This window comes from Lissotriton helveticus, chromosome 11 (assembly GCF_964261635.1).
Source record: "Lissotriton helveticus chromosome 11, aLisHel1.1, whole genome shotgun sequence".
Lineage (NCBI taxonomy): Eukaryota > Metazoa > Chordata > Amphibia > Caudata > Salamandridae > Lissotriton > Lissotriton helveticus.
Genome location: NC_136072.1, coordinates 673529528 through 673554052, shown reverse-complemented (window position 1 = coordinate 673554052; position 24525 = coordinate 673529528). Strand labels below are relative to the sequence as shown.

Below are 24525 nucleotides of genomic sequence, written 5' to 3'. Positions count from 1 at the left end.
TCTGAGTTATTCTGGCTTCCCCCTTCCCCTATGACCATGGTTGCCTTGCTTGGACCTGCAAGTTGTCTCGGGGTGGGACGGGTGACCACAGACTGCACATGCATGCCTAAATCTACAGGTGCCCTGGGCCCTTGTGCAGGTGCGCTTATTAAAATCTCAGCATACCCCTCTCCTTTCTGACCCCCCCCCCCCTATTCTTCCCCGGGACCTCATTCCCCTGGGTTGACCGAAAGGGCTGTTGGGGCCTGGCGGAGAACACCCTGACTGCACTGGTGGCATGAGATGGGGCTGTGTCACCTGAGAACTGCTTGTGCCATGACATAGAATCCACCTTGTCCCACGCCAGTGATGCGTCAAATTCCTTGGCCTTCCTGAAATTCACATCATACTCCTTCCACGCATCCCCAGTGTATTGGTCGCTCCACCCCACAATCCTGCTCTGGTAGCAAGCCATTGTTACTGCACATTTGGGGGGCGTTCTGCCGTGATAGCCGAAAGGACAGAAAAGGCCCTGATCCAATTCTTCAAAGTCTCATCTACTCTGAACCTGGAGCACTGTGCCCTCCATTCACTTGGATGCATCCATTCCTTCAGTACCTTGGCCTGCTCCATTTCCCTATTGTCTAGCAACAAAGAGAATATGTATACATATTTTCCCGCCCAAATCAACTCCTTCACTGCCTGGGACACATGTTGCCCCAAGTTTTCACTCCTGGATGGCACTAGGCCGTCCCCCAAGAGAGGCAGCGACACTTCCTTACCATTTACGGGCACTTGTGCCGGTAGAACACTATCACCATTCGGCTGGGCGGGACTGGAACCTGTAAGGGAAGAAGCTGAGGGCACCGCACTACTGTCCGCCGCCGTTGCAGCCTTGATCTTCTCTACCAACTTTTCCGCTTCTGCCACATGATCAGATGAGGCAAAGCACACACCCCCCTTTTGCAGCCACGGCAGCAAGTCCGCTATCCTAGATACCAATTCTGGAGGAACTGAGTCTAGATTACCTGCTGGGACTGCAGGCGCCACTGGGGGCATGGCCGGCGGCACAGGTGTAATAGGCAAGGGGGCGGCCGGTGGCGGCAGGCCCGTGACTGGGATCGGTACCACGGATGAGGGGGCAGGCCCCGCAGGTGGGAGCGCCGGCGGGATGGCTGGAGCCGGTGCCGCGGGAGCTGGAACCACAGGCATAGGTGTAAGAGGGGCCGGGACCGCAGGTACAGGTGTAATAGGTACCGGGACTACCGGCTCAGGGGCGGGGGCAGTGTACCTGGGCTTCTTGGCCTTAGACCTCTTAGGCGGGGTAGCAAAATCCCCCCTTGGCAAGGGGGCCGCCCTCTGGCGAACAGGCCTACCCGATGGGCCAGGGGAATCAGCAAACCTCTCATTGATACGGGCCTCCAATTCATCAACCTTTCCCAACCGTTTGTCAATGTCGCTCATTTCCCGCATCATGGCCCGCATCATAACCTCCATCCTGGACCCTCCTTTACCACCCCTTGGCCCTGGCATGTTAAAAAACTGCTCCCTACACTCCTAGTGTCACAATTGAGCGTACGTGTGCTTTGTACCTTCACCAGATGGAGGATGTCCAGGGGGCTTTAAGCACCATGCAACTGCAACCGCAACACCACCGGCTTATCCGGCTATGTCAGGGCTGAGTAAACCTAGTGTAGACCCACCCGGCGGCTACCAGGAGCGATGAAATGCTAGCCCCCCGCTCTCCTCTTACCGATCAAATCCTGCGCGCTTCCCCAGCCGGTATTGAGTTCGTGACCACGTCCGCCGTTCACTCCTCTGGGCTCACTCAAGATACCAAGATACTGTATTAAATTGCCTGCAATAGAAAAAGTATTAATCTCTAGGAATGGCACACTCACGCCGCTACACAAACACCTGAACCATAAAATTACCCTTGAGCGTGTGCTCACACCCCTGCTGGGCAGGAGAGTGTTTGTAATAGGCAAAACAATTTATTTATGCTTAATTTCGCCCCCCTACAGACCCCCAGAGACCTTGGCACAGTGTAGCCCCCCAGTAAGGATTGGACCCCAATGTAATTCCTACACGTGGCAATTAAGTTTAAGCAGTCTTTAACCCCCACTGAATTCAGAAGAGAAGCATCAACATCAATCAGTCCCAAAATATTAGGTTTCTCTAATTCAGCAATTAAAGGCAACCTTTCCCCTGGTCTCCCATCCAAGTCCTGCCCTGGTCGACCCTGCTTCGCAACCTACTTCAATTCCCTTGAAAACAGCCTGCCAATTTCGTAGCGCGCTGCAATGCGGGGAAGACGGAACAAACTCAGTTACACTGCCTGTGTGAGCGGAGAAGGCGGGTGTTCAGCGTGATACGGGCCCAATTGCAGGATACACTCCGGCTGCGCTGTTTCCCGCCTACCCGCACCCGCCAAGAAATACCTCGTTCCGCTAGGACATTCCCCACCGCCGGAAAGTAGAGTACGCGACGCTCCACGTGGCTCCGACGCCCCGAACCAGAAGATCGCCGGGCAACCGCCGCTGCACACCACCAAGGAAGCCTGCACCGAGCTCGGGGGACCGCCGCTGCACACCTGCCAACGAAAAGCCTAAAATAAAAAAAAAGGACAAAGTAAACAAGAAGCCCCCGAGCACGGGGCACGACAGGCTGTGGGGGAGCGTCCAGGGAACAAGAGGGTCTCCCGGGCGCTCACTGCCTCTTTATCCCTAAGGGGCCCGAGGGGGGGGTGGCTACGCCCCCCACCGGGCCCCTCCTGTGGCCCGCCCCCCTGACCCGGAAGTCCTACAATGACATCCGGGCCAGGGAGGGAGCCATCCAATCGGTGGTGAGGTGCGCCCGGAGGGACACGCCCCACCACCGAGAAGCTTGTAGGGGGAGACGGTCGCCGTGCCGCCATGCGGGCGGGGGGGCCAAGAGCCCCCCCTTTTCAAGCTGTCATCCCCTTTTTTACATATCATTTTGCTTAACTTGTTGAAGTGCAAAGTTGCTGATAATAAAAACGTAAGATTTGCATCCTGGTACTGCACAAATATCAAATTTTTCTCCAGTATGTATTTCAGAAATCTTAGATAATCCTAAAATGTATGTTTTGGACGAGGTATATGGATTAGCGAAGAACATTCTGTTAGTGTTAACTGTATAGGTTTGGGTTTCATAATCTTTCGATTTCTCTGAATGCTTTGAGTTTGCAAAAGCTCTTGTTTATAGCTGAGTTTAATTCTCTTTTTGCAGGATCACACCAGAGATATCATTACAATGGCAGCCACAGTAGCACACGAGATGGGGCATACCTTTGGAATGGAACATGATACTGCTTCTTGCAAATGCCCGGACGACAGTTGCATCATGGCAGCTACACTGAGGTTAGATGCTAATATAATTTAACATGCAAACCGTTTCTTGATCATGTGATACTATTATGTGTACTGCTACTTTATTTGGTCGCCATTTATTTTAAACTATGTAAAATGTACGATCGATCTGGTAGATTGTGCTCACAGAGAAACGTTGAATAACATGCATGCTTCTAAATGTAAACCGGTTTAACACAAATTACATTTGTTACGAATAATGGTGAACACTGTGTCGAGAGATATAAAATTGGCAGCGTCAAGGATTGATGGGTGTGGGGCTGTTTAACACCCAGTTCTACACCGCTGTTTTAGCATTTCCCCATTATCATTCTGCTGTTAGCTGACTATAAAGATAACAGAAACGAAAACATCAGCCACCTGGGTGGATCCTTTAGAGAAAATGAAGAATTTGTCAAAAGCACTTCATAACAAATTATTCGGGACACTCGCTTGCTGCTTGGCCGTGCAGTGTAGCTTCTGGGGAAGAAGCAGGGCATAAGTCCCAAAAAAAGAAGTGAGGGGACTGACCAAGTTAGGCAGCATGCAGGTGACATCACGGCACGTGACATCTGGGTCCATGACATCATGGCGCATGACGTTGCATGTGGCATCACGAAGTGGCATTAGAGAAAGTGGTATCATAGCCATGGCTTTACAAGAAGTGACATCACAAGAAGTGACATCAGATCTTAAGACCTCACACATATGTTTAGCAGGTATATTATGAGTACATTTAAGCACATTATGAGTGTACACAAAAAAGCAGTAAGAACAAGCAAGTGTAGAGTGGGTAAAGAAAAAGGTTATGGCAACATTGACATTCAGAAATAGAACCCTAAGAAAACGTTTGGGGCTCTGCATTTATGTTTTTACAAATTACACACTGCTCACTCCACAAATGCAACCTCTTTATTTAGCAGAAATGTCAATGTTATTTTTTTATTGTTTGATTAATTAAAATCTCACAATATAGTGACAATAATTCTTATAGTAATAAGTATATTATTGATAAAAGTCTGGATAACAAAATTAATTAAAACAAACATTAATAGATAAACCAATCATCCTTGTAGCTAACTATAGCAACACTTAATAGTTCAGACTTCATAATAAAAATAACCTAATATATACATCCTATATTACATCTCAAATTCATCTTGCTGGTGTAAATCCATTCTTATTGTTAATAAAAACTCTGCAAAAGCTGAGTTCAGTGATATGTCATCTGAATGTAGACATCTTATCAGTGCTTGCCTACAGGTCTGTATTCCTCGGGAATTAAAATGCTGCTTAAGTTTAAAATCTGAAAGAAACACGTTAGTTAGATTCCTTACCTTAGAATATCCCCAGGCGTCAGGCTGGATCCAGAAAGTTTTGGATAGCAGTACCTCTGCGCGTCGGTAGGCATCGTCTGCGGCTCCGCGTCCGTCGTCGGCGTCATTGGCGCTGGGATGATGTCGTCGGAGTACTTAGACGCCGCCCTCGTGCGCTGACGTCAGTTCTTCTTTTTTCCGCACCAGCAAGCGCAGGTCCGGAGAAAGCAGTACCGTAGTCACTTTTTGACTAAACTTTTTCGATCCCTTTTGATCACTTCTCAAGTCTTTACGACTATTGATTATTATTACAAATCAGGAAGTTCCCAGTCCAGTCCGTGTCTTGCGAGGAGCTGTGGAGCGAGGAGCGAAGAAGGTTGCAGCGGCTGCAGCGGCGTGTTGCATGTGGTGTGCTGCCTCTGTCTGCACTTATCAACATCCTCTTTGAGCCGCCGAGCCCACCGAGCCTACCGCCATCACTATCGCCCTCCTGAAGCGGCCCACAGCCGCGAGCGCCGGTGAGTGGCGGGGAGCGAGGATGAGCGGGGGACTGGGACTGCTTCTGCTCCGTTGTGAAAGCAGTGGTAAGCGGCTGCAAGCCCCCGGGACTTGTATACGAGAGCGGGGGACTGACAGCTTCAGTGTCGGCCGCTTATCTACACACCCTCCCTCTGCAGGAGCAGTAGAGGGTACGGGAGAGGAGGGGGGGCGAGGGATTTGAGGGACCACGATCAGCCAACTACCATTGACCTACGGAAAGCCCACGGAAAGCCCCCTCCATGTAGAAATAGGAGGAGGAGGAACAAGCGGGTGTGGCTGGGTCCTTTTTTACGTCATGTCGGTCCGTGCTGGTCCAAGCCTAAACCCTAGACCCCAGTACCTCACTCTCAAGTGGGCACAGGGAGATAAGGAGGCGAAAGGAAGCGCACAAGGGGGCGACAGCAGCACAGCACCAGAGGAAAGAGGAAAGTGAAAGTGACTACCAAAGACACTACAACAGGTCAAGTGAAAAAGAAAAAGAATAAGAGAAAGAGAGAGTGGTCATCTCAAAGGTGCTGGGCGAATCTGGGTTAAGCAAGGAGCTGCGATTTTCATCTCAATTTCATTCAACTTGATTTCATTCTCTCTAAACACACTCTTCACTCCTTTTTGCCTTTCTGTTACCTGGTCATCTTGTTCCACTGAGATGAGACCAGGCAAGTTGAGGTCAACAGCCCCACAAAAGAGAAAGAAACGGAGAGGCAAACTCGAGACGTCAATCGTGGACACTGACCAGATACTAAACCTGTCGCCAAGCGACTTAGAAAACACCACAGCCAGCATGTACCGGACCGAAATTCATTCTGCAACCCACCAAAAATAACAACAACATTTTCTTTCCTAGAAGATGCTGGGCAGCCGCCTTTTCAAGCAACATGAAAATTGTGGGTCTACCCATTCCCTTGAGCCCCATAGTGAATATCAGCAAGGGAAGCTCAGGCGTTAACAATGAGATAGGCAAATCCCAAAGCAACCAAATGTTAGTCACTAGCAAGTTTAAAGAGTCAACTCAAACTCAGGTGGGCGGAGCCCGAAACCCCTCCATGCAGAGTAATTTAGGGGTTTCCGCAGCTACGACTCTGGGAAGCCCAAACGCAAAGCCCACTTCAACTCATTTAGAGCACAGGTGTGACTTTATAGCCACTCCTGCCGCTAGACCAAATTATATCTTTAACAACATGGATCCCTTAACAGAATCTAATAGAGTGACAACGAGCGATCCTACAGTGACTAACTCTGTCCCTCATGATGCTACCCTGAACACTTTGTGCAATCAAAATGGACAATCAGCAAATCCTGCCAAAAAGGACAGCCCAACTAAAATGAAGGAGGAGGAAGAAGATACCCCAGCCCTTACACCATTTGTATTTCGAGAGCACTCTCCTCCTTTGGGGGACGAACAAATAGAATCTGCCCATCGGGTACAACACGCCCCAAGAGGGTCTGCGCCCACGATATCCACAGAGGAAGCCCATGCAGTTGAGAAAGATCTTTCCAATCTAGAGTCAAAGAAATTTGAAAAAATGCTGTTTTCATACGGCAATGACATCCCTGGCCACCCTCGGCTATCATCTTCACCAATGGAGGAGAAAAAGGAGGATTTCACGCAAGAGAAGGCATGGGCCACAACCTTGGACATTCTACAAAGGTCAGCTGATGCAATGACTTTCAAGCCAACAAAATGGACATACAAATCAGCCGCCTGAACACACTGGCTGTGTATGTAGTCAAAATAGAGGACAAGATCACAAATCTGAATAGTTTGATTAGACGGGCCCAAGCGGCAGCAGACCGCCCTCAACAAGGATGTGATTGCACACCAATAGTCAAGAAACTGAGCACGCTTCCACTGATGATGGAAAAACTATTGGTAGACCTAAAAGAAATTACAAACACAAAGTCTTTCCCTGAAAATGATAGAGACGGCGACTCAAGTCATGGTAACAAAGCTAAAGTGGTAGCAAACTCAGGGGTACGAGGGGCAGAAGAAAACGACCTGTCTTTAAACCAGGACTCATCGGCTACCGGCAGTTCAACGAGTGAACAACAAAAATACCCAACTGCCGGCAGAGTAAAGTCCCACTCTACCATCCGCAACCGAACAAGACTTGGAAGATCAGGCAGCTAAGGGGAAAAGACAAAGGAAGCGAAAAGGCCGCAACAAGATGGGTAGGCGCAAACAAGATCTGAGCCTCTACCCGATGTTTAACACCTTCAGACGACCAGCAGTTATAGAGTGTTACGATTCAAAAAGAACAGATGAGCCAAAAATACAATCAGAGGACCAACTAACCTTGCTGGAAAGCAGCAAACAAAAGAAGATTAGCACTCCGCTACCGGCAACTGAAAAGGATGTAGCAGGGGCACCGAATGCCAACCGGGCATACAGGGGGAAAACGGAGCCAACTACAATCACTCACATGGCTCTTTCTGACCCAACGCCTCTGCAGAATGCAGAGGGTCAAAGTTCCAGCCGGTTCATCAATCCGCTCGGCACCACCAACTCATCGAACCAGGCTCATACCAGCAGCACAGTTCAATATCACCCGGGCAATGTTACAACACCGGCGAGAGACAAAGGAGCCGAAGTACAAATAGCCCGCGGCAAAAATCAAAAGTGCCTCAGTGCAAGGAACGAGGCACCTAATACATCGATTCACATAGCAATAAACGAACATTCATTAGGTCTTTGACAGAATTAGACCAAACGCTTTGTGCTCAAAGATTAGAGCCAAATTCAAGGCCGGTTATGGCCCCTTCTAGTGGTGATCCAACCTTCACGCTGTTCTACCCTGAGTATAAGTCTAAAGGTAGCTGCGATATACTAAATCGCGGGAATATCATAAAATTGATAGAAGCAATAGGCCTGTCAAATGTTATAACCTCACAAGACAACACATCGATAGAATTTATCGCACTGGGCCAGGGCCAAATAAACGAAACCACAAAGGTCACTTGAAGCTCGAAAGAGGCAATGGATAACATCTTAGGGCACACAGACACCTTCAAGCAGTGGGGCATACTCATTCTACCCGGAAGGGAATCAGGCTACCCACATGTTCTGCAGGCAAGTCGAGGCACTGAGCATACACGTGCTGAAAAAGAGCAGTATATTCAGTCCTGAGGAGTGCTTGCAACAAAACTCCCACTTTTGACCCTAAAGCAAGAAAAGTAAGGGATGACCGGATCACACTTAATAGGGATCGGGAAGAGGTCGGAACATGGTCATGGCTGGCGGGCTCCTTAAACTCAACTCGGCTTCTACGCTTACAGCACAACAGTGAAAAGGGCAATAACACGTGTCCTTTAAGGATTTTCTCCTGGAACATCAACAGGCTAACAAATAAACTGGAGGACAAAGCAATAATCTCTTATTTTCGATCATTTGAGATATTACTACTACAAGAGACATGACTTTTGGAGCCGCATCAAATAGAAAAGTTCAAAACTCATCACATTCCAGCCCAGAAACTGAAATCTTTGGGAAGAGGCAGTGACGGCCTAGCAATATACATATCAATAAATAACGCAATTGCTTCATGGGAGTTAGTGAGCTCATCACACTTCCTCCAGTCCGTGGGAATCTCCTTCATCACAAACAGAGGCCAGCGCAGGTCTATTACTTTAATGAACGCCTATGTTCGGCCAAATTCAGTGTTGAGGCAATCCTTCTCAGAAGAGGTGATAGCGACAGTATTAAGAACGAAATCTGGATCCCCGAATGTAGAAATAATACTATCTGGTGACTTTAACATGTGGCTAATGTCTGACTTACAGAAAAACGAGGTAACTAAATCACATGAAAGCATTTGGGTCATACCACCGCAGGAGCTTCCAGGATGGCACAAGGAAGACTTGAAGGGACGCTCCTTTCAAGGCAATCTTGAAAACCTGGGACTTAGAGCCCTCAATGGGGGCTTTCTTCCAGACAAGCCACCCTGCCTCTCATATCTATCGAAAAATGGTGCTTCCCTAATTGACTACACCTTTGTCAGCCTCTCCCTCATGCACCAAATATCAGGTTTTATACTTGGAAATAGAACAGAGAGCGATCATAGTCCCCAAGAAATATTGCAACACGAAGAAGAAAGGGCACTGATATCTGACAGCTACACGATCAATCTAAAACTAATCAAGTGCTCTGTAAGTAAATTACAACAAGTAGCAATAGAGGCAAAACAAATCTTTGAGAGTACCAGTAGGTCTACTGACGACCAAATTGTCAACTGGACAACATTTGCAACTAAACTGACAGACAGACACGCAAAACCAACAACGTATGCAAATCCGAACGGGGCACAACAGCCGACCTCTTGGAATCCCGTGATACAAACCGCAAAAAGAACTTTGAACCGGATATGGTGGGAACAAAAAACAAACCCAATGGACCCTCCAACAATAACAAAACTGAGAGAGGCCCGCAGCCACCTGAAGATGGTAAAAAGAGAACAACGTAGAGCTCACTGGAACTGCTTCTGGACCAGATTACACCAAGACATAAAAATGAATTATTCCGCGAGGTTCTGGTGTACCATCAATAGCCTAGGTGGGCGTGCCCGGAAAGTTGCGTCGTCAAATATACTGGAGCCTGAGTGGGTTGCTTTTCTGTACATTCATTTCAATGACCATCAAGACAATATTTCTCATCAGAACACCAGCGAAGAAGGCAGCAATGCTCAAAAAGCGGCATTTTGGCCCTTAGATCGAAATTTTAAAACACTCACAATGGACGAATCTTCCAACGTAGGTCAAACAATTGAAAAACTAACAGAGAGCTTAATCCATCAAAGCGGTATCGAACATAGAACTGTCCAGAAGGACCAAATTGAAAATCAGATCAAAAAGGGTCGGAAGGATGGAGCCGCCCTCTTGGCAGGGATCGATTCTTGCACCAATCTTCAAAGGTGGGGACAAAAAATCTCCTGGGAATTAACGCCTAATTGCCCTTATCGACAATGAAGCAAAGTATTTTGCCGGGATATTGCTCAACTCACTCCGGGCATGGGCTGACGACCATTCCGTAATTCCTCCGAATCAAACCGGTTTTACAAGCAACACTGGTACCTCAGTCAATCTTATGACTCTCTCCTGCTTGATAGATCAGGCGGAGATCAGTACTTGCTCGCTCTATATGGGATTCATAGACTACAAAGCCACCTTTGACAACATCAACAGGGCCAAGCTCTGGCAGAAGCTTTCTTGATTGAACATCCCAAATGGCCTTTTAAGAGCCATACAGCTCCTGCATCAGGGGACATGGGTCAGAATCAAGATCGGGGACGGCTCTAGACTGTCATGCCCAAGCCTGACGACAAAAGGTCTTAAACAAGGATGCGTCCTGGCACCCATACTTTTTAACTTATTCCTATCAGACTTTCCTGAAGCCTTAAACAAGGTAAACTCTCATGCTCCCAAAGAAGCTGGTTTCCTGCTGTCAAATCTTCTTTACGCCAACGACGTGGTTCTTCTAAGTAAAACAAAGATTGGCCTGCAAAGACTCATGGACGCTACCTCCAAATACTCAAATAAGAACGAGCTCCTGATAAATAACAAGTAAACAAAAATGTTGGCGGTACGTCCAGGAAGGGCAAAGAAGCCGGCTTGGGTCCTAAATCGTAAAAGCATTGCAGAATCCAACTGCCACAAGTATCTAGGTGTGATTTTCAACAACAACGGAAGATACAAAACTCACTTAGAAGAACAAAAAAAGAAGGGTGCAGCACTAGCTTTTGCAATTAGTTCTATTCACAAGAAGTTACACGTCCCAACATTCGCTCCAACACTGCAGGCAGCAGCACAGGCAAAAGTCATTCCTACATTAACTTACGGAAGTGAGGTCTTAAAAGGATTGGACAGTGGCCAATTAGGCAAAATTATTGCAAAAATCTACAGAACAGTGTTCAAGTTACCTACACAAACGTCACCAGCCTAAATTAGGCTGGAACTGGGCATCTGTAACCAATCACTTGCCAGATCTATGAGTTTCTTAATGTGCTGTCACAAATTGAGGTCGTCGAAGGAAGGCAGCCTAGCGCAACACCTATGGCTTTGCCTTAACACAAAACTATGGTGTGCAGGGCATGAATATTGGGAAAGAGCTCTAAAAACTTTAGGCTTGAATGAAGTTTGGAACCTTCAAGTAAGCCACAATGAATTTAAAAGGCTAGCCAAAAGAAGTGTAAAAAAACTCTCCTCATTGGAAGACAAGGCAAAAAGAAGCCACGGCTGGATGACCCTGCTATCATACGTCCAGCTGACACCTCAGAGGTACCTAACCCTCCCATTTACCGCACGCACCAAATTACGTTTTTTAAAATTGAGAATGGGAGGTATCAACTTGTCGTGTCACCTGCCTAAATGGAAAAGAGATCACGGCCAGGAATACCGTCGACTTTGTGGAAACCTAAGGAAGACATAATACATATAACCTGTTGAAGGAAAGACGGCCCCTCTTAAGGAAACTCTGACACATCAACGAGGTCAGATCATGCAGAGCCGCAGTTTTGGCATGCTTTGACCCATGGAACACCAAATTAAACTGTGCTTTAGTAAGGCTTATGGATCGAGCTGTAAAAAAACTAAGGGAGGGGACCCAAGAATATGATCCTTCATCAGAATACTAATTTGGCAAGTCCAGCCTGCAGCTACCCAGAAAAGGCCAACCTGTTACAGTCATCATACCAACTGACTAAAGGGGCTGGGCACCCAGGCTGGTCTACTCGAGGACAAAAAAAAGGGGGGGTACTTTTTACTACAATGACTCGAACTTCCACTTTCTTTTAACACGTACATTTTAATATTTTGTAACTTGCAAAGGTTTTTTAAATCACGCAATAAAGTTTCTTACCAGACTCTTGGTGCCGGTAGGGATGCCCGGGTTCAAGCCCTGTACCGACTGCAACCGACTGATGTCGGTTACCGATCCCCACCGCTGGTGCCTTTATTGCCTTGGGGCCGACCACGACGACCGGTTGTGCCCCGACTGCCGGGCCTTGACGTCGAAGGCTAGGCGGGAGCGGTCCCGTAAACGCCTCGCGCTCCGGCAGTCGGCCCCGCGCTGCTCTAGGTCCCGGTCCAGGAGGGGGTCGAGGGACCGGCCGCGGGGCCACAGTCATCAAAGCTCGGTGAGTTGTCACCATTCGTCGGGCTCCAAGTCCTCAGGTAAGAGGCACAAGAAGTCGAAGAGACGACATCGCTCTTCTGACTCCCCCCGACGCTTGCGCGATGCGGCCGGGGGTTCGGGCGACACCACCTCCGCGGCTCTGTCGGAGCCGCAGGCACCACGGCCAGCTCCATACCCACTGGTCCCTAGGCTGAACGCAACGCCGGAGGAGATCGAGGCCTTCCTCATGGTCATGAGGTCCCTCTCTCCTCCGTCGGGTCCGGCGGGAGCGCCTCCGGGCCCCGCGGCCCTGACTGGGAGTCCATGCGGGCCGGGTGCTTCGGCCCTGGCGGCGACTTCGGTCCCGGCGCCGCAGGCCCCCGCTGGATCCGGTTCCGGGGTTCGGGTCACCGCTGGTCGACCATACGACCACGCCAGCGTCAACCCCCAGGGTGTCGCCCCCGGTGCCGTCCCCGCACGGCGCCGTCCCTGATCCCTCCCTTGGTCCGGATCCGGCACCGGATCGGCTTCTATCAACTCTGCATTCAACGCCCGCTGAGGAGCAATTCTTCTTTGATCCCGCTCCATCCTTTGACCCTGAATATCAGGGGATGGAGGACGAGGGGGATTGGGAGGGGTCTTAGGACCCTCTGACACGGGAGTGTCAGTCATTTCAGGACTGGACAGATGAGCTAGGGGAAGCCAGTGGTCTTGATACTTCACCTGACAATGGCTTTGTCTCCCCTCCTACTGTGGCTAAGGAGGAGGGGGCTGCTTATAGTGTGGTGCTGACGAGGGAGGCCAAGGCCTTGGCGCTTACGCTCCCCACAGCAACTGTTAGGTCTAACATCCTCACTGAGGTCCTTAAACCACAGACAGGCTCTCCGAGCCTCTACTGCCTTTTAATGAGGCTCTCATGGACGTCCTGTTGGGCACCTGGTCCAGGCCCGCTACAGGTCTCCCTGTAGATAGGAACGTCACCAAGCGCCACCGCCCAGCTCCGGGTGACCCTAGCTTCCTGTCCACCCACCCCACCCTCGAGAGCCTGGTTATCCAGGCCTCTACTTCCCAATCCGCATTCCCGACTGCACCCCAGGTCGGGAATCCTAAAGGTATGAACAGTTTGGCAACAAACTGTTCTCCTCCCTCAGTTGTGGGTTGCGGTCAGTCAACACGGCTTACCTTTTGGCCCGTTATTGCCACTCTCTGTGTGATATGGTTGTGGCCGTGCTGCCAGAGTGCCCGGAGGAGGCCTGGGCGAAGCTCGCTCAAGCCCTCGCGGAGAGACGAGACGTAGCGCGCTATTCCATACGATGTGGGCTGGATACCACGGACTCGCTGGGCAGGGCGATGTCAACGACGGTGGCAGTTCACCGCCACGCCTGGCTGAGGTCCGCCATTTTCTCGGCTGATGTCCAGGACACCCTCATGGACATGCCGTTCGATTGCAGCCACCTCTTTGGTGGCAAGGCAGATCATGCACTTGAACCCTTCAAGGACTCCAGGGCTACGGCCCAGTCCTTGGGCCTCTCGGGCCAGCGTCAGCACCAGTCTGCCTTTCGCTCCTTTCGTGGCCAAGGAAGGCTCACCCCTTCACGTCCTGCCAGCCACGGGCCGCAGTCTTACATCCAGCGCGGCGGCGGATGTGGTAATCGCCGTAGCGGTGCCAGGGGACAACGCCGATGCCAGTCAACATCCACCCCCGTGGCATCTGCCTCAAAGCCTTCCTAGTCTGAGCTTTCAGGCCCAATCAACGCCAGTGGGGGGCAGGGTCCGCCATCACCTCCTCCATTGGCACACCATCACATCGGACAGGTGGGTGCTGCAAATCGTCCGAGCGGGCTACTCCCTCCCCTTCGAGGTGACCCCTCCAGCCATGCCACCACAGTACCACCGCATTTTGGGGGGTTACTTGCAACTTCTGCAAGAGGAAGTATCGTCCCTCTTGGCCATGGGGGCCATCAAGCGTGTTCCTGGGCCGGAAGTAGGTCGTGGTTGTTATTCCCCCTACTTTCTGGTCCCCAAGAAGGGCAAAGGAGGCCTACGCCCTATCTTGGACCTACGGAACGTCAACGGCTTACTCCGGTAGGAGAAGTTCAAGATGCTGACCTTGGCTCAGGTCTTAGCTGGCCTAGACCCTGCAGACTGGTGGTAGCGTTGGACTTGCAGGACTCTTATTTTCACATCCCCCTCCTACTGGCCCACCGGCGCTACCTGTGGTTCACAGTAGGCCACGAGCACTTTCAGTTCACCGTGCTCCCCTTTGGCCTTACCAGCGCCCCACGGGTGTTCACGAAAGTGATGGCGGTGGTCGCAGCTCATCTGCGCAGATTATGGGTGTCAGTCTTCCCCTATCTCAACGACTGGTTGTTGAAGGCGGGCTCGCCCCAGACAGTCGTCTGCCACCTCCAGTCTACGGCCAACCTCCTGCACTTGCTGGGGTTTTCCATCAATGTGCCGAAGTCACTCCTGTGTCCCTCTCAAAAGCTCCTCTTCTTCGGAGCGGTTCTGGATTCGGCGCAGTTTCGGGTTTATCCTCCCAAACAGCGGGCTTGGGATATTCAGGCTCTGATTCCGATCTTTCAGCCTTTATCCCGGGTCTTGGTCAGGTTGACGCTTCGGCTTCTGGGGCTGATGGCCTCCTGCATCCTTCTGGTGCATCACGCCAGGTGGCAGATGCGGACTCTGCAGTGGGACCTGAAGTTTCAGTGGGCCCAGCACCAGGGCAACCTGTACGACCACATCCTGATCTCGGAGGACACTGCGAGGCAGTTGCAGTGGTGGCTCACGGACCGCGATTGGGTCAGGGGCAGATCCCTCTCCCTACCCCAACTGGAGCACGTAGTTGTGACAGGTACATCCCTCCCGGGCTGGGGGGCCACTTGGGAGAGGCAGAGATCAGAGGCCTCTGGTCTCCGGCAGAGTCCCGGCTCCACATCAACCTTCTGGAGCTGGGGGCGATCCGGCTTGCACTGAAGGCATTCCTTCCCTCTGTCCGGGGAAGTGTAGTGCAGGTGTTCACGAACCACACCCCCGCCATGTGGTACTGCAACAAACAGGGCGGGGTGGGGTCGTGGACTCTTTGCCAGAAGGCTCTGCGCCTCTGGCAATGAATGGCTGGAACACCTGGCAGGTTCCCTGAACGCCAGGACAGACGAACTCAGCCGTCGGTGCATGATGGATCACGAAAGGCGTCTGAACTCGGACGTGGTGCAAGGCCTCTTTCGGCAGTGGGGAGCGCCTTGGTTAGATCTATTCGCCACAGAAGAGAAAGTGCAATGTCATCAATTCTGCGCGTTGGAATTTCCAAGGCGGCACTCGCTCGGAGACGCTTTTCGTCACAAGTGGAGTTGCGGTCTGTTGAACGCCTTTCCGCCTATACCACTTCTGCCCAGAATGCTGAAGAAGATCAGGCGCGACCGGGCCCAAGTTATCCTTGTGGCTCCGGACTGGGCACGAAGGTACTGGTATCCCGAGCTACTCAGCATGTCAGTCGATCCCCCGATTCGTCTGCCTCTTCAGGAGGACCTTCTGTCGCAGCAGCAGTGGACAGTCCTCCACCCAAACCTGTCCAGTCTCCACGTCCATGCGTGAAGATTGAGCGGTGACATTTGAGGCCATTTGACTTGCCTCCTGAAGTCTGTGATGTGATTTTGGCAGCCAGGTGTTCCTCCACAAAATCGGTATACGCCTGCAGATGGAATACATTTGTGGCATGGTGCACAGCAAAGGATGTGGATCCCCTTTCTGCCCCTCTCTGAGGTTCTCCTCTTTCTTCTCTCTCTTGCCTGGCAGGGCTCTGTTCTGGGCACTATCAAGGGCTACCTCTCTACCATTTCGGCCTTCTTAAAGCTCCCTGATCACCCTTCTCATTTCACGTCCCCTGTTGTAAATAGATTCTTGAAGGGCATCACTCACATGTTTTCTCCTGTTCCTTTTCTGATGCCTCAGTGGGACTTGAACCTTGTTCTGACTTTTTTGATGTGCGCTCCTTTCGATCCACTTTATAATTGCCCTCTTTGTCTTCTAACTCTTAAGACTGCATTCCTGGTTGCCATCACCTCTGCCAGCAGAGTGAGTGAGCGCCAGGCTCTTTCTTCTAAGCCTCCTTTCCTTACTGTCCATCGGGAAAAGGTTGTTTTAAGAACGCGTCCCTCTTTTCTGCCCTAGGTAGTCACAGCCTTCCACATCGGACCGTCTATCACCTTGCCCACCTTCTTTCCGCCTCCGCATCCCTCGAAAGAGGAGGAGAGGCTCCACCGTCTGGACCCAAAACGTGCGCTCTCATTCTATCTGGACCGCACACGCCAGTTCCGGGTGGATGACCAGCTCTTTGTTGGTTACGTGGGTGCTAAGAAGGGATGGGCGGTGCACAAACAAACCATCTCTCGGTGGGTTGTCTTGTGCATCAAGATTTGCTACTCCTTGGCTAAAAAAGAGCCTCCTGTTGGGCTGAGGGCCCATTCCACTCGGGTCACGGCGGCCACTAGTGACCTGGGTCGGGGAATCCCCTTGCAGGACATCTGTCAGGCAGCTACGTGGGCCTCGCTGCACAGGTTTGCTAGACACTACTGCCTGGACAGCCAAGTCTGGAGAGATGGCTTCTTTGGCCGTTCCGTTCTCCAGGACTTTCTGGTGTGATCTTGATTCGCAGACCCTCCACCGGGGTTGGTATTGCTGGGGTATCTATTCCAAGGTAAGGAATCTAACTAATGTGTTTCTTTCAGATGAACAAGTTACTTACCTTCGGTAACGATATATCTGTAAGAAACATTAGTTAGTTAGATTCCTTACCGCCCCATCCATCCTCCCCGTTCTGCGAACCGATATCTAGGGTTAAGGTACATTCCTTTGGGGGCCCTAGTTTCATGGCACTAGTGTCGGTTTTTATCATGGCTCTGCTTTTCTGGCGCGGAAAAGCTGTGTATAAGAACTGACGTCAGCGCGCGAGGGCGCCGTCTAAGTACTCCGACGTCATCACGACGCCAACGATGTCAACGACGGACGCGGCGCCGCAGACGACGCCTACCGACGCGCAGAGGTACTGCTACGCAAAACTTTCCGGATCCAGCCTGATGCCTGGGGATATTCTAAGGTAAGGAATCTAACTAACTAATGTTTCTTACAGATATATCATTACTGAAGGTAAGTAACTTGTTCTTTTCTTTCAACTTTAGGTTTTTGGCATGTACACAGCAAATGAATAATATTCTCTTCTCCTGTTTTGCATAAGCGATAGGGCATCAATTCCGTTGATCGAAGCCAAGGCATTATGTGACGTAAGCCTGAGAAGACGCCAAAAGGAGCTTTTATAATTTTTGCTTCAGAGACCATGGAGTTTCTAAATATGATTGGACTCTCACTTTTGTATACCCATTCATTAATGACCAAGCATGCATTCTTTTTACAAGGGAATCTTTATCAATAGACGGTGATAGGTGTTTTGTTATTTTATTGACAGATTTTTTTAATGAATCTGTAGATATTGGCATTTCCTAAATCATGTGCACTGAATATTCATCTAAAGTGACTTGTAAATACTTCCAGAATTGAGAATTCTGATTTGTTTTATTTCCTTCCGTAACAGATTGAACATCTGACTTACATTATCCATTTTAAATATTTCCCATACTTTTATGCATTTGCCTTTTTGTGCAATTAGCTGGTTAATTAGCCCAAATTCCAATCTAATCTTTGCAGGCGATCCATTATGTCGAAGATGAAAAAGTGATTTGAAGATTTTTGACACAGCATTATTGATGATTATAGTCTTTCCCACAGAATGCTTTGCTACCTTAAGCAAAACACATTTAGCAGCAGACATCTCTCATGTTCTTATTATTGGCGTAACTATATCTAAACCACCCTCACATTCTCCAATGCAGCCTGACAGCTCACCCTGGAATCGGAACCACCAGATTGGCCATACCGAGAATGGACCATAAATTTCACAGTAAGGTATATCAGTTCCACAGCAAAATAAGTGTAAGCCACTCGATATCCAAAGATGAGAAGAAAATCGTGACAAAGATAACTGAAAAGAAAAAGACACATGCAATTCCAGTCCCAACTAGCGCTTACAAGAATATGTTGGCCTTCACAAGGATATATTGCTAGGTTGTATAGAAAAAACTAAAGCAAAGCTACCCTTAATAAGGCAGTACATTGCAAAACTTTACAGCATCGCTTCAGTAGGTAGGTGTGAGATGGTCAGAAAACAGACCACCCATACGCTGGGAGAAAAACAACTTGGGGAAATTTAACACAGTCATATCCCGCTGCAATCGAATTTCCAGAGCTACTAAAAAGTATCTTGTCTTCCTTTCAAGGAACATAGCTCTTCAGCATTTAGTGATTGGAAGTCTAGCTAAAGCACATAATTTTAAAAGTTTGAACATAATTTTTTGTTGTGGTGTGACAGATTTAGATATTTCTGGAGGAGCAAGCAGAGTTATGCAAGGCAGTCCTTATTTGATGGCAAAAATGCAGTCGCAGTATCTGCCTGCCACCCACACTCCAACCTCAGGTGCCAAGAATTAAAGACAAAGCATTGACCTTTGAAGGTGTCCGTCTAACGGCTGAAATTAACAATGTAATAGCAGAAAACCAGTGATTGATCCCAGATTCGCAGCTTGATCAAATTGTGTGATGATAGCCAAATCTCTGTCTTTTGCTGGATTTAATAGGCTGTTATATTGCTCCATGTGTAATAAGAATCTCACCACATATAGGATGAACTTGACAGTTGACTTTCATGTGGTTTTCTGCCGACCAGTCACACTCTAACCTCATTCACCAAGAATTTAAGACAAACATTAACCTTTGATGTGAAATAGGAGAAATAAATAGAAGTCCATTTAGTAGCTAAATTGCACAAAGTGAATGCAGAAGACCTGTGTGCTGCCCATGACCTCCATATGTCAGGTGGAGGCCACAGTGATGATTGAGGGCTGTCGCCCTGGAGCACTGCTCTATCGAGAAGATGGTTGTCACCTTATGCAATGCTGTGACATGAAGGTGCTGTTTCCTTCTGTGCGCTTTTACAAATCCTATATGCCAGGAGTGGGGCATGGTGAAGTGAGAGGCTATTGCCCTGTAGCAGCATGCAGCTGTAAAGGAGAAGCAATCCATTACCCGCAACAGAAGAGCTACGATTCAAATACCCAACTATCCAGGGGGACCTAAGACTTTTGGCCGGATTCAGGAAGACTTACCATTTAGATGGAGGATCCCCTCTACCTTAGCATCAAGACTTCTGCCTAACACCGGGCCGTAGATGTGTGCCAGGGCACTCCAACAAGAGTGGGTAATACTGAATACTGCGCCGCGAGGGCTTCGGGGCACCTTGCTCTGACTGATATGCTACAGGCTTTCTAAGACTTCTTCTTTCTAAGACTTGTACTCAATAGTGGGGACTACCTTGAAAGTCGTTTCAGATAAATGTGGAATAACTTCAGTCCTTTAAATGGGAAGTGGGACTTGAGAGCTGACCCAGGGAAAGAAAGCAAGTGTTGCCGCCCTAAGAATCTGTGAATATTATTTATACACAAAATACATGGGTGGATGTAAGAGAATGCCCATGTACTGCCCATGTACCACCCATTTAATTCTTACCCGACACACAGTAACACAAGGCAGTGCAATGTGCTACCTTACGTTTGTTTTTTTCACAAAGTCAGGCAAAAACTATCCTATGATGCTATTTCCTCTTTGCATATGTGCTGCAGCATACATGCAAAGAGGAAATAATGAGAAGAAATAAAGATATTTCTCCTTTTTACACCAGCCTCAGGTAGACTCAACAGTTTAGTGCAAACCTATTTTTACATATCTTTGTAAATATGGGTTTGAATCAAAATACATGGGTGAATGCACAGGAACGTCAACTCGCCACTGATGTAATGCCTACATGACAAAAGGTAACGCAAGGCAGGGCAAAGTGCTGCTTTGTGTTAGGCTTTTTCTTTTAACAATGCCACACAAACCGGATTTGTGTAGCACTGTAGATCCCAAAATAGATTTTGCATCAGGGTTGTGCCAGAAAAGTGATGGAACCCCAGCTCAAAATCTGGGCCTCAACTTAAACATTTATTTTTTAAAACTCTGCCACGAAGAATTTGGCAACAAGGAGACATGTGGTAGTGAATCTGTTCTGCTTAATTGGTGGCAAAGTCTGAATTTTAAAACATCTTATGGGGTTAAGGCGCCTGCTAGAGATATCTTTGTGTTTCCAGTAAATCTTAGAGAATAGTATTAATGGTATGATAACTCTGGTGGTTAACACGTTTGATGGAAACATCTGTGTTTTGTCTTGTCCTAGTTTTGAATCAAAGTAGCATGTAGGGATAAAGCGTCTCCTGCAAAGCACATCATGTAACATGCAGATGGCAGATTTTATTTTATGTAGATAGGTAAGTAGGTTACTTCTTTGAACACAGAGATCCTTTTGTTACTTGCAGTTGCGTTGTAATCCTTCTAGTATTGCAGAAAAAGCAAGAAAGGATATTTGACTCCTACACCCCGTAATCCTCACTGTTTTATGTAACACATCCTGTACAATGATTTACAAACGTGTGATTTTGTCAATATAATGTGTACGTTTGCTATAAAGCGCTCTGACAAGCTACATTGGGATGAATAGCTCTGTAAAAGAAAGACAAAATTCTGGTATTTAAAATATATTGCACTGGGACAGAGTAACATATCTGATATTCTTACAGTACATGGATATTTATTATATATGGGGGTCAAAATTGTGCTTTCTTAAGTACCTGTGAAGTGCTAACAAGCTGGGTGCTTTGGTTTCCCTTCCACTTCATTGACATCTAGGTGTTAAGCTACAGGCAGCTCCCACTCTGGATACTGGGACAAAAGGAGGCCAAATGGCCCCTTACCTTCTGCTTTTGTTATGGCCCAGCTGGAGTCTCAAATGTCAAAGCACTCTCCCTGCCTGCACGGTGCGGCTTGGAAGAAAAGCAGACATCGAGCAGGCGCAGCTGAATGTGTCCCGGTGTCTCAAATCACACTGGGACCAGTTCAGCATATTTGAGTGGGGCTCAACTTCTTGGGAGGACGGACGGGGCCCACCCTGTGAAAACGGTAGGTGGACAGAGTTCACCCGTGTGTACCCCCAACTTGCGCCTTAGGGAGAAGACATGAATTTACTTGCCCCCATTGGGTGATTCCAATCCCTATAATCCCTCCCACCTCCTGGAGCATCAACATCGAGCTTAAAAGTGTGCCTCAGTCCCCCTGCAGTCGGGACATTTGCTTGCCGCCGTGCAGCTGCTGGAAGAGAACCATGGACTTGCTTGGCACCGCTGGGGGACTCCAAAGCCCATAAACCCTCCCACGTCAGCCTCAACATCGTGCTTAAAAAGGTGCTTGAAGTGGTGCGTAGGGTTATCAAGACACTCGTGACACAGTGCAACATTAAAGCTTTTAATAACTAGAAGGTACAGGAAACAGGTCTGCTCAGCTCTAAATCACCAACGATCTCCAAGCCCTAGAACCCCCAGCATGTCATTCCCTTAACGTTCTATACAAGCACATAGAACCAGCAACACAACACATCCCCCTCTTTATTGTGAATAAAAACAACAACCTCATCCCCCTCCCCAACATTATAAGGTAGCAAGGATGTACAACTTTACACAATGGGGAAGGAAAGATAGTAAGAAAAAACCCCAAAGAAAAGAAACAAGAGGAAAATAAAAACAACTATGTACACAATATTTCATAAGCACTTACAAATTAATAAAGGAAGGAAGAAATATTTTGTTTATCTACCCCACAATACAATCTTTTAACTAGACAGGTGAAATTGTTCTTCTCTTGCAGCCTTCCACTGACCGTCTAGCCCCACACTTCTGGAGTCCTAGTTCCACTGACCCCTTATGTTATTGTCACTACTTTATACTGTCCTCGCACTAGTAAGAACACCATCCATACTTGCACTATGAATATGCCTCTTTACGCCGCATCCCATTATCACTCATGATGTTACAACGCAGTCGTAACAAAGACCGCGTTGTGACAACGCATACCATTACTCCGCAAGTCGTTACATGGATGTTGGAATAGTAAAATTTACTATTCCAACTCCAGTCTGTGCGGACTCCTCCCCCCCTCTGCAAGTTGTTGTAACGACTTGCGGAGTAATGGTATGCGTTGTAACAACGAGGTCGTTATAACAACCGCGTTGTGACAGCATGCGGGGTCACGGAGGCAGGGTGCAGGTGCTTTACTTTGCACTATTCTCCTCGTTGCCATTCAACCCCGTCACACCAGTGGTCGAAGTGAGCGGTATCAGCAGGGCACGGCGTGCCCCTACATCTTTAATTCAATGCATTCCATTCCCTACTTTTTAATTTTAAATATGCATTCCAGGATGGCAGAAATAGCTACAGCACACACATAAGGCTCTGCGTTTGTGGCTGTTCGGGAATGGACCGGTGGGCAGAGAAAGAAAAGAACTCTGTCTTTTCCTTCTTGCACATAGAAGACAAGGACAGTGTCCACTTCTGCTCTGCCACTGGCAGCTGCCACCCCTTCTCTCCCTCTTATCCCCTCTCTTTATGAATAGCTTCTCCTCACTTACTGAAACCGTGACTTCTAGAAATGGTTCTCACCCCCTCTTGCCCCTTTTGTTCATGTGTTACCCTGTTAAAGGGATCCAAAAAAGAAAAACGCTTTTGCTGGAAATGTCATCTTATTCTGACATTTTTCTATTCCAGAGTGCAGCCTCTGAAATAAAAGGTTCAACATATGAAAAATAAATAAATAAGTAAATAAAGCAAGACAGAGTGATCGCCAAGTGGCCAGATGTATTTTATTCACACCCAGACACATCAGCGTCACTTTACCGAATTTGCCAGTGAAGCGCTACTTTTGGTTTGTTGTCTTTCTTTGACTTGCACAGTTTTCCCTGGGTGGGAAGTGAACCAATCCTGGAGGTAGTGCAATGACTGATTGATGGGTGGATTGGAAAACAAAATGTGCACAGCGGCTCTGCATTCATGAATGTGGTCTTTTTAAACCATACTCCTTATGTTTTGTAAGGGTATAAGAAATGGACATTGAAATTGGTCCCAACCTGTCCCAACTTTTCAAGCAAAAGTACTCACAAATTTTTTAATAATGAGTGTACAAGCGTTAAAGTAACCTGTTGTTCCTGCTTACATTTCACATGTTTACTTAATCTTGCATTCCATGTGAGTGTTTGCTTTTTCCATCATGTTGGTATTTTTTTAGGCAGCATATTGCTTTGTCTAGTGCGTAATTTGAACTGAGTTGCTCATAGCGGGACACAATTGGGTTGTAAAACTGAAGACAGTGATAGTTTCTGTCAGTGGGGCAGTACGGTGTTCAGTGGCAAAGAAGATGTGGCACTATGGTCATAGCTGCCAAATTTGGAACTGGGGAGTCACGTTCAGCCTTCATGACCAGTCTACCAGACCACTCACCTGTGGGAGCACATTCCCATGCAAGACCTTAGTAGACCCCGCTAGACCTTAGAAGCGTTGGTGTCTTAGCACAAGCAGGTGGACCCTGGCGGTGGCAAGTGTGGGTTAACCTTTAAGGCCTGTCCACCAAAATCCATGCTGAAGTTCACCTCCAGTCTTGCGGGCAGGCTTATGAAGCAGCACACCCTAAAGCAATAGTGACTCTGCCAGTTAGGTCACAGGACTCCTGAGAACGGGGAGCTCTAGGGTGGTGCGACTGGTGTTACTGCATTGGGCGCTAACTTTGGGTGGGGGCGTCGTGTTTGCAAGTATATTATAGTTTTAAAAACACATGCTGCCTCCTTTCTGGCCTCCAGCAATTTTTGACAACAACAAAAATGTAATGATAACTCCCGTGATCAATATTCTTCCTAGAGAGACATCTGAATTTTGTCTAGTGGAAGTTTTGACTCATGGAAAGGTTCCGCATAGGGTTAATGTGCCTGGTGCAAAGAACAGGTACCATGCAGATCACAAAATGCACCTAATGTAAATAGGTCAGTGGGTTACTTCTTTTGTCAGAGACATCCTTTTGTTACTTGCAGTTAAATTCTAAAATAGAACAGTGAGCGATTAATTGCCATCTAAGAGCTGTTTGCAAAATGCAAGGTATAAATGAGAGTGTTATGGCTTTCCCCAGTCTTTGATCATCCTAATGTTGTAAAAAGTGTTCATTTGGATAAAAAGCAGCTCTGATTATTAAAGAGAAACCC

At 48.2% G+C, this 24525-nt stretch overlaps 1 protein-coding gene across 6 annotated transcripts in view; it reads left to right on the top strand.

Moving 5' to 3' along the window:
* Positions 1 to 24525, top strand: part of LOC144791764 (disintegrin and metalloproteinase domain-containing protein 28-like) — a 3516669-nt gene that overhangs the window by 1862384 nt on the left and 1629760 nt on the right. For all 6 annotated transcript variants that reach the window (XM_078666532.1, XM_078666533.1, XM_078666531.1 and 3 more), the window contains one exon: positions 3232 to 3362. In XM_078666532.1, the coding sequence (XP_078522658.1) occupies positions 3232 to 3362 (131 nt within the window). The remainder of the gene's footprint in view (positions 1 to 3231; positions 3363 to 24525) is intronic.